Below are 14,572 nucleotides of genomic sequence, written 5' to 3' on the forward strand. Positions count from 1 at the left end.
CCTATATCCATTCAAATAAATGGAAGTCGATGGGTTTTGACACCGAAATAGAGTTTTGGATGGGAACGGCTAAAATAGGGGGGGGGGGGGGGGGTATTGGAACCGAGCAATTCCACTCACTTGTATTTATGGAAACGGTATTGGACAATAGTGAGCTATAATTAAGCTCAGAATAACAATGAACCCAGCCCTACACAAACTCTTCTCAACTCTGAGAGAAGTGCAATTCCACTCACTTGTATTTATGGAAACGGTATTGGACAATAGTGAGCTGTAATTGAGCTCAGAATAACAAGGAACCCAGCCCTACACAAACTCTTCTCAACTCTGAGAGAAGTGCAGGATTGCGTATATCATTATTATCAAGACTAATCATTAAATGTGATATATCATGATAATTCTTACATGTTTCTTGTACTTAAGGCCCTAAATATCATGATTTATCAAGAGTCTTATAGGGGTTAATATTTTGATATTCTTCAAAGGGTTTTTATCATATAAGCATTTGTGTATGATATCATCCGAATATTTAATGAGGTACATCTTCTTCCAAGTACCATGATATAGTGATATATCAGGATATTATCAGAACAATTAATGAGGTACATTTTCTTCCAAGTCCCATGATAGAGTTATATATCATGATATTATCAGAATATTTAATGAGGCACATTTTCTTCCAAGTCCCATGATATAGTGATATATCATGATATTATAAGAATATTCAATGAGGTACATTCTCTTCTAAGGCCCATGATATAGTGATATATCATGATATTATCAGAATATATAATGATAGTTACATTTTTTTCTTATTTGAGTGCAATTCTCCCCTTCCATGTGGTAAAAATCAAATGCCTTCTAAGTTTTGTGCTGCGCATATCAGCGAGAGTCAAGAGGTGGAAGAATTACCAGTACCACCAATTTACAGTTGATAAATGCGAAGTGGGGCAACTCCCTGAAGAAGTGGCTGATCCATTAGTGGGATGTACACGCAAAAAAAGCAAGACGCTTTTTTTCAAATCCACTGTTGGTATGCTTGCGATCCGTCCTTGCGGTATTGTAGTGGATATGACGGAAATGTATACTTGTGAATCATTTACACAGGTTTTTCTTTTCATTTTACGCACCTTTTCCAGGGATGTCAGTGATATCACCCGTTTGTAATATCCGGGATATGACAGGGCCTGTGGCTTAGTACCATACCTCCGAAATCGGGCAAAGAATGGGAGTGCAGGTGCGAGACTCCTGCTCCAAGAAGTGAAGTTTGTGGTTGACATTTTCCATGTTTCGAACCACAAAGAAAGTGTGTGTGTATGCCTTCAGACAACTCAATTTTTCGAGATTCGAGGTGTCAACACTGAGTAGCGCGAACAAGGATTTCGTTGTCTGAACAATTACTTTGAGGTCACTAGAAACGTAACAATTTTTAATTTGGTTTGTCAACAACCGCTTCAACAGAAGCGTTTTATTATTATCCAAAGCACACGGAAATTGCCGTCTGTCAAGTAAACACAAAAAACGATATTATTATGATATATCATACTATCAATCTTAGTGTGCCGTTGGTCAAGTAAAACAAAAAATGATATTATCATGATATATCATACTATCAATCTTAGTGTGCCGTTGGTCAAGTAAAACAAAAAATGATATTATCATGATATATCATACTATCAATCTTAGCTGCTTAGTGTGTCGTTGGTCAAGTAAAACGAAAAAAATGATATTATCATGATATATCATTCGCTTACTGTTTATGTTATTTTGTTCAACATTGATAATAATAATAATAATAATAATAAAATGATATGATATTGATACCATGATAACTTGCTATTTTGGAATATCACTTTATATCCGGCTAATTTCTATTTATTGATAGTGATATTTAGATTTTTCAATCTACCTGCTTCTCTTATTAATGAGAATGATAGTGATAATTTTAAATTTGAAATTCCTTTTTGGGGGGCCAACTACCATGACAATCCAATTGATAATGACATTTTGATATTTCACATTGATATTTCACTTAAAATTTTTTCAAGAGAATTTCATACTATTATCACCCAAAAATCATTGAAATACCAAATTATCAATTATCAAATAAATGATAAACAATCATGATATTTTGATAATCCGCAATCCTGCACCTTAGTGTCAACTCTGCAATCAATGTGCGCGTGCATAATTTCTGGGTGGAATGCAATTCAGCGATAGAGATATGGAAAGAGATGGTGAACGCGAGGGGAAGAGAAAGGAGCGAGGGAGAGAGCGCGATGTCGAATGGCCAGTTGAAACAATGCCCCATGCTAAACAACAACAAATCATGTCCAACCAAAACCTTCCCTTCTCCCTTTGCGACTGCCTGCCCCACCCCGCCTCCCAAAAGTCACGTTGGATGTTTTGCGCTACCGCTGACCATGGTTCCTGTTCTGCTGATTAGGTTCTCACTTTCAGCTTGGTCAGCTTCCTACCCAAGGGCCGCCTTTGATTTGCGTCGTTCAATTCCTTGCTTCCTGCACTCAAATCAGCAGTCATAGTGCTACTCACCGTTACTTTGACTATTACTTTACCATTACCAGCAAAAACGCTGCACACATGTAGAGTTTGTACACAAAGCGTGCAACAAGTTGCTTGACTTCAGCCATCAAAACAACAGATAAGTATGCTTCACCGAGATGAATACTCGCGCCTTCTCGGGTCCCTGTATCTGAAAGATCAAAATGAAGATTGGAAGAATAAACTGTTTATTCTAGATGAGGAACAGTGTTTGCTCAGATACTTTCACCACACGTACGTCTATTGCCCGGTGAGTTTGTTGTCTTTTAGTAAAAACATGTCTTAACTTATTTCCGGCTTCCGGGGATCACAAATTCTTTCATCAGAATTCTACAAGAGCCGAATTCGACTTGCTCGAGTGTTAACTTGTGAACTATCAGCAAGCGTGTTTGTGATATTGCATTGTTTAATTTCGTCGGCACAATATCATTGCCATTTTGTTAATCTTTTAGTAGTTGAGCTAATTCTTGCTTGTAGGGTGAATAAATACTTAGTTAATTTGATTATTAAATAAATAAACTCCTTTCTCTTGGTACCTTTAAGATTTATTAACAATATTTTCTGGCCACTTAATGTAACAGTTACAGTAATAGGGGCTGACTGCTTTATTGAGGTGCTATACTAATGTATGTGGATGTCAGAATATTATTATATTTCATATTGAAGTTATATTAAATCGCTACAGGTTTTTAAATGAAATATTTATTTCTCTTTTTCCTTACAACAGCCAAATGAAAAGTTGTGGAACATGCCTGAAGGAGAAATTAAGCTTCGATTTATTACGAAGGTGATTGTCTTTAGGCGAAGGCCTCTTTAAATTATTCCTTGTCGGTATAATGCTTCATTGGGAGATAATCCAGAAATAGTTAATAGCATGGGGGTGGGTTTAGGGTGTGGTCTGGATTGTACCATATTTATCCATTTCATGTGTAAAAGATACATAACTGGAAGTGCCTTTAAAATCAGGGTGTGTCTATACACTGAACAACAACAGCCTAAAATATAAGTAAAATGAAAACAATCCAATGGTTACATACAATGACGTAAACATTACTTAAATTACATGTATTACATGTAATTTTGTGCAAAAACTTTAATGCCAGTTTTGAATTCTGTTCTACTCTTAGATTGAAGAGAGACCCTACTCTCCAGAAAATGGCTACTGTTTTGGTAGGTACCTTATTATATAAGGTCATACCCTTATTAGATAGTCTTTTTTCATTTTAATGGTAACCAGTATAATGCTTATTTTGCTTCACCCCCAAGAAATTCAGATGTTTGATGCTAAGAAGTATTTCCTAAAATCTGAAAAGGAAAAAGAAATGCAAGAGTGGGTGACAAACCTGAGAAGAGTGGCGGTATGCTATCAGGGCTATTGTCTTTGTTTTTCAAAAATTCTGTTCTTGTTATGTAGCCACTTGTAGTCTAATTTAACAATTAGACTACAAGTTTGAGTTTTCTATGAGTCAATAGATAGTCAACGAGGCATGTAGCACCGATTTGACTATTTGACTCATGGAAAACAAGAACGAGTAGTCTAATTGTTTTAGTATAAATCCACTCACATACTACCTCATATAAATGGCGATTCTTATGTAATAAATAATATAACACAACGAAAAAAGTATTTTACAAAATCAAAACAGAGTGCTCTCGTTTGCAATGGCGTGTTTTCTAGTGCGTACGCGAGCGCATGCAACCGGTGTTTGCAGCACGTGTAGATAAAACGAAAATTGAAAACTTTAGCTTCAAAACCCTGCAGTCTTCGTTACTTTGAGTGTCCTTTTGTAAGAATGGAAAATACATTTGCTAGAAAAGATAGATAACCAAATTTCTCGAATTTGAATCAAGGTTTTTTGTCTCTTTCGCTTCAAGTGGCTTTTCGCCAGCTTTTTCGCTACTCGCTATCTATGGCTCAATAGATAGTGAGTACAGGAGCCAATCAAATTGCAAGATTCGTGATAGTATGTGAGTAGATTTATACTAGCATACATAGCATTGGCTTTGCATGTGCCAGCGCAAGTTTCAGACAGCAAGCCAGCAACTTGTTGTGCCCCATTGTGTAGCAGCCCAGATATTTTACTGGGTTTTCCAAGAAAACAAAGAAATTGTGTTACAAAACAAAGCACAGAGTTTTTGTGGTTCTATAATATTATAATATTATCAGTCTTAGTTTATCATGCCCTGTTCCTACTACCCTTGGGGATGGCTGTGGAGTGGGCTATATTGCTCTATGGACTTATTACTTCGCTGCTGTTTTTAAGGTTGACCCAACAAGAAGGCAACAGAAGGGATCCATTTCCAAGCAAATTGATAATCCACCACCTGAGGATCCACAGCCCATCCCTACTGACACTGAAGAGGTCACTAATGGAAAGGATAAACCGATGGAACATATCAGCTACGAGACAAAGATTGTTGGCGGAGTAGTCATAAGAAAACCTGTTGTCATGGTGAGTTACAAGCAGTGGTGGAGAAGGCGGCAGGGGGTTGTAGCTGCTTCTTCAAAAAAGAATGAAAATGGCCCCGCCCCCATCCCCTACCCCACGTTAAACCTAAAACCCCCGCCAAAACTGTTGACCCATTTCATAAATCGATACCCTCTTTTTAGACTACAAGTTAGAGTTTTCTATGAGTTAATAGATAGTCAACGAGGCATGTAGTGCCGATTTGACTATTTGACTCATGGAAAACAAGAACGAGTAGTCTAATTGTTTTAGTATAAATCCACTCACATACTACCTCATATAAATGGCGATTCTTATAACTCTCAGTAATAAATAATATAACACAACAAAAAAAGTATTTTACAAAATCAAAACAGAGTGCTCTCGTTTGCAATGGCGTGTTTTCTAGTGCGTACGCGAGCGCATGCAACCGGTGTTTGCAGCACATGTAGATAAAACAAAAATTGAAAACTTTAGCTTCAAAACCCTGCAGTCTTCGTTACTTTGAGTGTCCTTTTGTAAGGATGGAGAATACATTTGCTAGAAAAGATAAGGAACCAAATTTCTCGAGTTTGAATCAAGGTTTTTTTGTCTCTTTCACTTCAAGTGGCTTTTTGCAGCTTTTTCGCTACTCGCTATCTATGGCTCAATAGATAGTGAGTACAGGAGCCAATCAAATTGCAAGATTCGTGATAGTATGTGAGTAGATTTATACTAGCATACATAGCATTGGCTTTGCATGTGCCAGCGCAAGTTTCAGACAGCAAGCCAGCAACTTGTTGTGCCCCATTGTGTAGCAGCCCAGATATTTTACTGGGTTTTCCAAGAAAACAAAGAAATTGTGTTACAAAACAAAGCACAGAGTTTTTGTGGTTCTATAATATTATAATATTATCAGTTTATCATGCCCTGTTCCTCCTACCCTTGGGGATGGCTGTGGAGTGGGCTATATTGCTCCATGGACTTATTACTTCGCTGCTGTTTTTAAGGTTGACCCAACAAGAAGGCAACAGAAGGGATCCATTTCCAAGCAAATTGATAATCCACCACCTGAGGATCCACAGCCCATCCCTACTGACACTGAAGAGGTCACTAATGGAAAGGATAAACCGATGGAACATATCAGCTACGAGACAAATATTGTTGGCGGAGTAGTCATAAGAAAACCTGTTGTCATGGTGAGTTACAAGCAGTGGTGGAGAAGGCGGCAGGGGGTTGTGGCTGCTTCTTCAAAAAAGAATGAAAATGGCCCCGCCCCCATCCCCTACCCCACGTTAAACCTACAACCCACGCAAAAACTTTTAACCCATTTCATAAATCGATACCCTCTTTTGCGTCTATGGGTGCATACCGGTTAACCTTTTGTCAGCCACGTCTATTCCCCACATCCCCCTCGATCCAATGTTGTTCACTTAGGCCTGGAACTCCGCCACCACATACTAATGATCGGCCCTCAACATTGGCAGGGGGGAGCATTATTTGTGTGGCATACATGATTCCTAGTCATGGGATTTTGTGAAGGTGTAGCTTAATTGGTGAATGGGTTTTGGTGGGATTGTAGCATGATTTTGCATTTACAGCGGCTATGTGAAAGGGACACTAGCCACTTATCATTGTTTTCTCTTGATACAGTTGTAGACAAAAGACAGAAAATTCTGGTGTTGTTGGAAGTAGGGGAGGACTGTGTATAAGAAAAATACAGACAGTGTGCATAGAAAATTTTGAGGGGGTATTGTTTCATTTCTCTGTTTTCCTACTATTGTGAGACATGATTGTTTTGCAGAAGGCGGATTCAGACACCGAGAGCCAAGCATCTCTTGATAGTCAAGGGAGTTCCTTCTCTGAAAGTGTAGCTGGCACTCGTGGTATCAAAGTTATTAAAGATGGCTACTTAGTGAAAAAGGGAGCTGTGGTAGGTAACCATATCCTTAACAGTATGGTAAAACTAGAAAGACTACAGACAAGCTGTAGAAAAACTAGATGGTCAACGTAGGTGTGGTGTAGACAAGGTATAAATTAACACAAGGTTGAAAAGGTATGTTAAAAGTCTGTGCGAAACAGAGTAGTTGCGATGATGTTTCAAGTGTAAGCCATTCCTCGGAGCAAAAAAAGGAGAAAAAATGTTATGGCTTTTTTGCTCCAATGTTAGCACAACCACTCTGTGTCACAGAGGTATTTAACATACCTTTTCATCCTTGTGTTGATTTATACCTTAACATATTCTTAACGCCATCACCTCCACCATGTCAACAAAGTGGGAGCTATGGGATCATAACAATTTTTGTTTTGAAGGTCCCACTTTGACAGGCTGTAGAAAATCAAACTAGCATTGGCTGTGGTGGACATTATAATTCTAGTAGGGAAAAAATTAGACATTAAGAAAACCCTACTGGTCATTTCGTATAATTTTAGAAAAAATCGGGGGTGGGGATGGGGGGCACTGGCCCTCCTATGGGGGGGAGGTGTGCTTTTGTCTGTTTTCTTTTTAATGGGTCAAAGTATGTATTGTAATGATCACAAAAACAAGTCATGAATGTCTATCTTTATGTCCTACTTCTAAAGAACTGAATGTTCATATTGATAGTGCAACCCATTTAAAAATGCAGAAGTGTAAGAAATATTTCAGTAGAACATAAGTTAGGATATTTAAAGATTTCATTGTATTCATGCAAAATGAAGTTAAAAGGATTTTGTATGTTTTCAGGTAAAAAACTGGAAGAAAAGATACTTCAAACTTGATTTAGTAAAATTCAGCTACTACGAAAAAGACACGGTAAGACCATCTAGGATTAGTATCTGGAAATTTAATGAATGCTTGTTGTGATGTTTCTCTCATTTTACACCTTTTTTACAGGACAGAGATCCCATTCGAACAATCCCCACTGTTGACATCAGTGAAGCACGTGTTAGTAAAATGTAAGAGCTGTAAAGTATGTGAATCAGAAATTGTGTAATTCTGTTATAAGTAGCAGATCTAGGAGTGAGCTGAGCGCCAATGAATCTGGCCTCTCTTTTCTTGAAACCCTTGCTTTGGCCTCCTCTTTTTCGAATTTCTTGATCCCCACCTGGTTATTCAAAGCACACAACAAAATTGTATTCTAAAATCAATCAACCTTTGTTTTTGTGTGTATGTACAATCTAGAGTTGATGGTGGTACAAAAGAACACATGTTTGAGGTTGTTACACCACACAGGACATTTTATCTACAGGTACTGCAATTTCTTCTAAAGTACAACTTGTATTCTTTTGTTTTTTGATTGTTTTGTTTCATTTCATGCTTTCTACCTAGGTGTTCACGTAGCAAGACATGAAAAAATAAATACATGTCATGTTTGTCGCCCATTTTCTTAGCCATACACAGAGGCAGACATAGAAAGTTTGATAACTGCTAATAATTCAGCGACATTTCTCTCTCTTGTTAGGCATACACAGATGCAGATATGCAAAGTTGGATAAAAGCTTTACATTCAGCAATAAAATCAATACGTGGCAGAACCGCAAGTGGCCCTGTAAGTAATCTGCACTTAAGGTGTCATCTGAGCATGATTACTGTGTGGGGCTTGCGATGATCGTAATTTGTGCTGCATCACACAAAAATGCCCATGATCACAAAACAGTTTGGTCCGCATTTTACGTAAATTTTCAATTAAAGATCACAATTATCATTGTAAAGCTGGCAAGAACAAAGAAGTTCCTTATTCTTCTCTTTATTTTCGCGTGAATTTAGCGAAAATTGTCTTTGCACATTTCACAAGTATTTATTGTAATTTCGCGATTGTGGAGAAAAAGTCAATTGAAATTCAGGAAATTGAAGTCGAGTAACTATTTTATCGTTTTTACAATAAAATTACCAACAAATGAAACAAAGCTAATATACCGTAAATGATCTAATAAACGCCGGGGGCATTTATTAAATTTCGATGGCCCCAGGAGGGGCGGGGGGGGGGGGGGGGGTGTTCAATAGGTAGAAGGAGTTCTTTATCAAATATAACAATATAACAAACCCAAGTGCATTGGGGTGCTGATTTCAATTAGGATCACGTTATATTATAGTCTGTGTAGCAAGCATTTCTTGACATTGAGCAAGTCTCAGTAGAAGCCAAGCAGATTAAGCAAGAAGGCAATTAAATATTACGGAAAGTCTCATGTTGTTTGTTTTCAAGCTGACAGGGATGAAACGTGGGGGGAGGGGAGTGTTTTATAGAGAGGGGCGTCTGTTAGAAAGGGTGTTCAATACAAACTTTTAAGATAAGGAGGAGGGGGGGGGGTTCACTAGATAGAAGGCGTTCTTTCGATAGGGGGCATTTATTAGATCATTAACGGCATTAAAACAAAACGCTGTCCCTTAGCGGTAGCTGAATTGCCTTAAAAGTCAGTCTTATTGTTGTAAAAGTGTATTATTCTCTCGAGCCAACATTATCGAGTATTGTTACATGTCCTCACTTGGAGATCTCAACATATCATTTTTGGATATCCATTAAATTTCGTGTGATGTAATTTGTTTTTTTTTTATCGTGAAAATTAATCGCGCGAAAATTAAGCAGAATAAGATACTCCTTGGTGATGTCTTTGGGGCATTTTTTGAGTGGTGCCGCCTTGATTTGATCCAAGTGTCATTGATCCAAGTGTGTTAAAAATGAACTCAACTATATTAGTAATTGTGAAGTGTCAATAAATAACAATAATCAATCAACTAACAATTGACTCTAATATGCTAATGAATTTAACGCATGATGTTAATTGACATTTTTTTTACATTGTGGACATGCATGTAAACCTATGTACGAGTTATTTTACCCAAGGACATTTTGAACTCCTCGATTTACTAATACTAACTTTTCCATGCATTTATTAACCAACAGCTTTGACCACACTCTTACTCAGTCATATGCCTAGCTGTAAGTATCAAATAAATAAGTATTAATATTAAAATATGTGTTAGAATTGGTTGAAAAAAAAAACTTAAAACTTATGTCGCGTCTTTATATATTCAGTTGCTGCCCTCAAATATACCCTGAACATTGTACTCAAAGAATTAGTTAATGAATAATTATTTCTTATTTCCCTTCTAACGCACAATTATAACAGGTACACCACCACACTCTCCCAACCCCTGAAGACCCATTTTCAGAAAACGAGGCACAACAGGTTGTGATGACCCTGCTAAGAATACAGCACTATGGGATGTGTTTATCTAGTTGTTTCTTTTCATATAGCACAGTCAGGAATGAGATAATGTCAGCTTGAAGTGGACAAAAAAGGATCACTTGCCTTTGTTTTCATAACAACCTTGCCCACCACATTGATTTCAACCGAGTGTATTTCTTTTCCTAGACAAGAAGTGCTTTTTTTCGTCTCACTTAAGAGTATTAAACAATATTGATAAACAGCAAATGAGGCGTCTATTCATGCCTATCGAGAAGTGAGCGAGAAGTCTGCAATCTATTTTATTGTTTTTAAATGGTAAATTAGAGGTCCGACGTTTGCCGGACTCTAGCCCTTAGCTTTCATGAGAAGCTATGTCCTAAAGTCGGCTTCAGCCCTTTCCCTCCCTCCCCCTCCTTACTCTAAGCGGCCCCTGCAGTTGACTGATATTTCCATCGTCTTTATGTTCCCCTTCTACAGGACTCAGTTCAAAGGGACATGTCACCAGAGTCAACCAGTCTATCATACTACGTAACCAGCACCGTCTGATGTAGCTGAATTATCTTGTCATGTGGTCCTCATCAGTAACGGATCTAGGGGAGGGCTTGGGGGGTTCACCACTCCCCCCAACCCACCCCCCTTGGTGTGCCAAAGGAAATTGATATGTTTAAGCGGCGTTAACACTAGTCGACTTCCGGTCGATTACGTAAAAATCTCGATTATTTTCAACGGACAGCGGGAAAAATATTTCAAAATCGTAAAAGCAGTAAGTGTATCTGAAATTTCTTTGAGGATGTGGCTGATAATTTAGAGCGGATGGCCTATTAAATAGCGTGGATTCTAATAGATTTTTTTGTCTCTGGTCGGTAGAAGTTTTCGTCGGCCCTCCGGAAATAAACTGGTGGCAGTGTCGCTTTAAGATGCCATATAGAACATCCCTCTAAGATGAAAATCCCTACCCATCTCCCTACCCATCTCTTAGGTATTTGTGTCTGTGTGAGAAAAGCCAAATGCTCGCGCATCTTTAGTCAAAGTAAAGTGCCAATGTATTGAGCAAAGATGTTCAACGGATAGTTTTATTATCCATTAGTTAGTATATCTAGTTTTAAAAAAGAAACATTTGGTAGGGGTTTTATTTAACACTTGTGAATTTTGTTGATACTATGTTCTAGTGTTAGAATTTTTTTAAACAATTTCTTTTGTTTTTGTATTTGTCTTTTAATGGTTACACCAGGACATATGTTTTCCTCGGATTTTGCAGCTTTTGCACTCAGTCCAGCTATAATTGCTATAACCCAAAACCAGGACCGTTGCTGAGTAAACGTCGTTAAGAGTGCAAGCCTCGGATATTTTTTTAGTTTGCTTCGTGAGCAGACGCTATGTTTTCACATGTCTCTAGTAAATTCCTGCTGTACTAAAGGGGCAGCTACGCTCACTGCCCCCGTGCTATCTACGCCTGGAAATTAGTCCATCGATAAGTAACTTTTGTTTGCTACAAGAAGAATACGAGTAAGGTTAATGTTTTCTTGTTTCTCTTAAAAATGCGAAAGACAATTTGATAAATTTGTCTTTTAAGTAGGAATAGTTACACCAAGACTTATGTTTTCCTCGGATTTTGTAGCTTTCGCACTCAGTCCAGCTATAACTGCTATAACCCGAAATCAGGACCGTCGCTAGTAAACTTCGTTCGCAAGTTTGATAAATTGTCTACTGCTTTATAACGTAGTTTTCTTCATATTTAACAAAAACAAAACTTATCGCTGTGTATATCGTGTAGTCCTGGTTTCTATTTTTTGTTGGTTTGAATGTTGTCGTCTGAAGTCACACTTTTTTTATAAGTATTTTAAGGCTGATAATGTTCTTAAGGATTGGAAAACCCAATGAAGTATTAGAAGAGAATTACACAAGTTGTCAATATAAATATAATATTAAAGGTTATGAACACAATTTGATTCTGCGCACTATAGAACACTTCTCGCTAACAAAACAATATTTTGCTACAATCTGAGCATCGACAGGCCCGTAGCCAGGATTTTGAGCGGGGTAGTTCGTTTTTCCATTTCAGCGGACCAAATTTCCGGTATACCCCTCTCCTCGCCTTATTACATTTAGGCAATCAATCTTGTATTTAAAATGTTATTAATAGGGTACTTTTCAACATATAGCGATAATAATAAAGATAATTATTATAAAGATAATTATTATAAAAAGATTGAGACATTGATGTGCACGGTATATTTTCAGTCAAACGTTATATATGTTTGTTTGCTATAAGCGGACCTTCAAGCCGAACCCCCCCCCCCCCCCCCCCCCCTGGCTATGGGCCTGATCGAAATGTTCTTAAAAATTGAATTCCCAAGCTGGACATTCTAATAATAAAGGTTTTTTTTATAAAAAATAGAGGGTGTATGTAACACAATAAGCGTAAAAGTCCGCGGGTTTACTACATGAATTGTAGCAGGTGTCATTGGCTTCTGATGTAGACGTATTTATATCATTGCAAATAAAACTCTTTTTAGTCTATATTCATTTTTTGGGGGGAGGGGGGGTGAGTATATGCTTCTTCTATATGTACCAAAAGGTCCATATTTATATAACATCCTTAGAATAAGGGGGAAACGTCAAACCAAAGGGGGAATGCTTCTTATCTAGACTTAGGCTTAGTTTAGATGCCGCTCTTTTCGTGTGCCGTTCTAAATGCAAATACATGCAAATGCTCAAATTCGAATGTTCCAACATCCGGCATTTGAGTGTTTTACGCCTATTTCGAATATGCACCCGAGAATCTGTGTCGTAACCCGCGTAACGGCTGAATCCTTGCATCTGGAAGCTATGTGAATGTTCATGAAAATATAAACAAGAATTCTACAGCTGTTGAAACCTGGATTTGTAGTTTAGTTACGCTTATTTGCTTATTTATTTTATACCCATGAATCACTGCGGGTTATGATACTCTTATGATACTAGTTCTCCGAATGCAACCTTTTTTTAAATATATGCATATTTGGAACGGTACATGAAATGAACGGCCTTAGAGAAAGGTCGTTATTTATCGGTGGGGGAGGGAAATTTCGGTCCTCCCCCAATCTGAAGCACACAAATGGTGACCCAGAACAAAAAGGCGACCCAAAATTAAGGCCCGAAGGCCCCACCCCCGAACAAAAAAAGCGTATTTATTATCGGGGGGAGGGCTGCTATGTTTGGAGGGCAGGGTTGCGATTTTTTGAGCGTCGATTTGGGGGAGGGCCTCAAATTTCGATACAGAGGGAAAGGCCTTGTTTTTTTATAAAACATAAGTCGACAACAACGCAGATTTATGTTTTTAGAACGATATTTTGGCAGGCCAATACCCGCCTTCTTCAGGTTATAAATGAGTTACTGTGGCATGTTACAGCGAGTATATGTACAAAGTTAATTGATAATTAACTAAACAAAAGATAAAAATAGTGATTTAGTAAGGAGTAACTAGGGTGGTGTGGATTACTAAACAGCTAAACGGTTTCTTCACGCCGGTTGAGGCCACCGGGTTCAAGAGTGCCAGCGCGAGCTATCAGTGTGGCTTCTCTTGCTTTGCAGATGAGGTCGCGAGTGTTTGTTATTTTTTCAATAGGTATGAGCTCTATGTCAGAAGCGGAGTGGTTAGGTTTTAGAAAGTGTTCAGCGGCGTGAGTTGGTATGGATCGAGATTGCGAGATCGAGATTGTAACAGCGGTTACATTGAATCATATAAATCACGTTTTTAGTATTGCAGGTTATGTGGGAGGTTATAGGTCGTATTTCACCTGTTGAGAAAAATGTGTAGCTTGTTAGGTCATCGGTTCTAAGGGGCAGGTTAGGCAGTGAAGAAACTGTTTAGTAATCCACACCACTCTAGTTGCTCCTTACTCAATTACGATTTTTATGATTTTGCTAGTTAATTATCAATGAACTTTGTACATATACTTTATTCTAAAGTCTCTACATTTTGAGGCTTTATTATTCTGATGGCCATTAAAAATAAGTTCGAAATAGGAAAAAAAAGTTTATGCTATTCCAATCCTAATAAACAAATAATGAACTATTTTTTGCTGTAGATGCTGAGCTTCGTTTGCGAGGCAAAAACATGACAAACACTCGTGTGGGATATATTGGCTATACAAAGGTATAGCCGCTGACCAAAATTCATTAACAACAATTCTTAATATAATAATACAAATAATATTAAATGTTTATGCCTCGCTATTTTTATCTTTTGAGTTTTGGTTTTATTAACTTCCATCACTGAATTTACGAATTTCGATTTATGTTAGAGTCCCCCCCCCTAATAACTTTTCAGATTGGTGGTATGAAAAGATGTCTAAATAAGATTTCTGTTTGGATGGGGCTAATGGTGCTTTATTCTATTTAGGTTTTAACAATAATTAGCATTTTATTTATTT

The 14,572-nt window shown here is 37.7% G+C and overlaps 1 protein-coding gene across 5 annotated transcripts; it reads left to right on the forward strand.

Moving 5' to 3' along the window:
* The first annotated feature begins 2,411 nt into the window (after positions 1-2,411).
* On the forward strand, positions 2,412-12,101 carry LOC116604161 (pleckstrin homology domain-containing family A member 2). 5 transcript variants are annotated; one of them, XM_032366179.2, is made up of 13 exons: positions 2,412-2,812; positions 3,290-3,349; positions 3,690-3,732; positions 3,829-3,920; positions 4,827-5,015; positions 5,999-6,187; positions 6,793-6,921; positions 7,714-7,782; positions 7,864-7,925; positions 8,152-8,218; positions 8,432-8,518; positions 9,872-9,907; positions 10,098-10,403. In XM_032366179.2, the coding sequence occupies exons 1-12, from the start codon at positions 2,669-2,671 to the stop codon at positions 9,875-9,877; spliced, it is 1,137 nt and encodes a 378-aa protein (XP_032222070.2). In that variant the 5' UTR covers positions 2,412-2,668; the 3' UTR covers positions 9,878-9,907; positions 10,098-10,403. The 5 variants fall into 5 exon arrangements, with proteins under 5 accessions (XP_032222070.2, XP_048584818.1, XP_032222068.2 ...); XM_048728862.1 differs by lacking the exon at positions 10,098-10,403 and adding an exon at positions 10,635-12,101 and having other exon boundaries at positions 2,413-2,812; XM_048728861.1 differs by lacking the exons at positions 9,872-9,907; positions 10,098-10,403 and adding an exon at positions 10,635-12,101.
* Positions 12,102-14,572: the final 2,471 nt, after the last annotated feature.

The sequence above is a fragment of the Nematostella vectensis genome, chromosome 6, assembly GCF_932526225.1.
Source record: "Nematostella vectensis chromosome 6, jaNemVect1.1, whole genome shotgun sequence".
Classification (NCBI taxonomy): Eukaryota; Metazoa; Cnidaria; class Anthozoa; order Actiniaria; family Edwardsiidae; genus Nematostella; species Nematostella vectensis.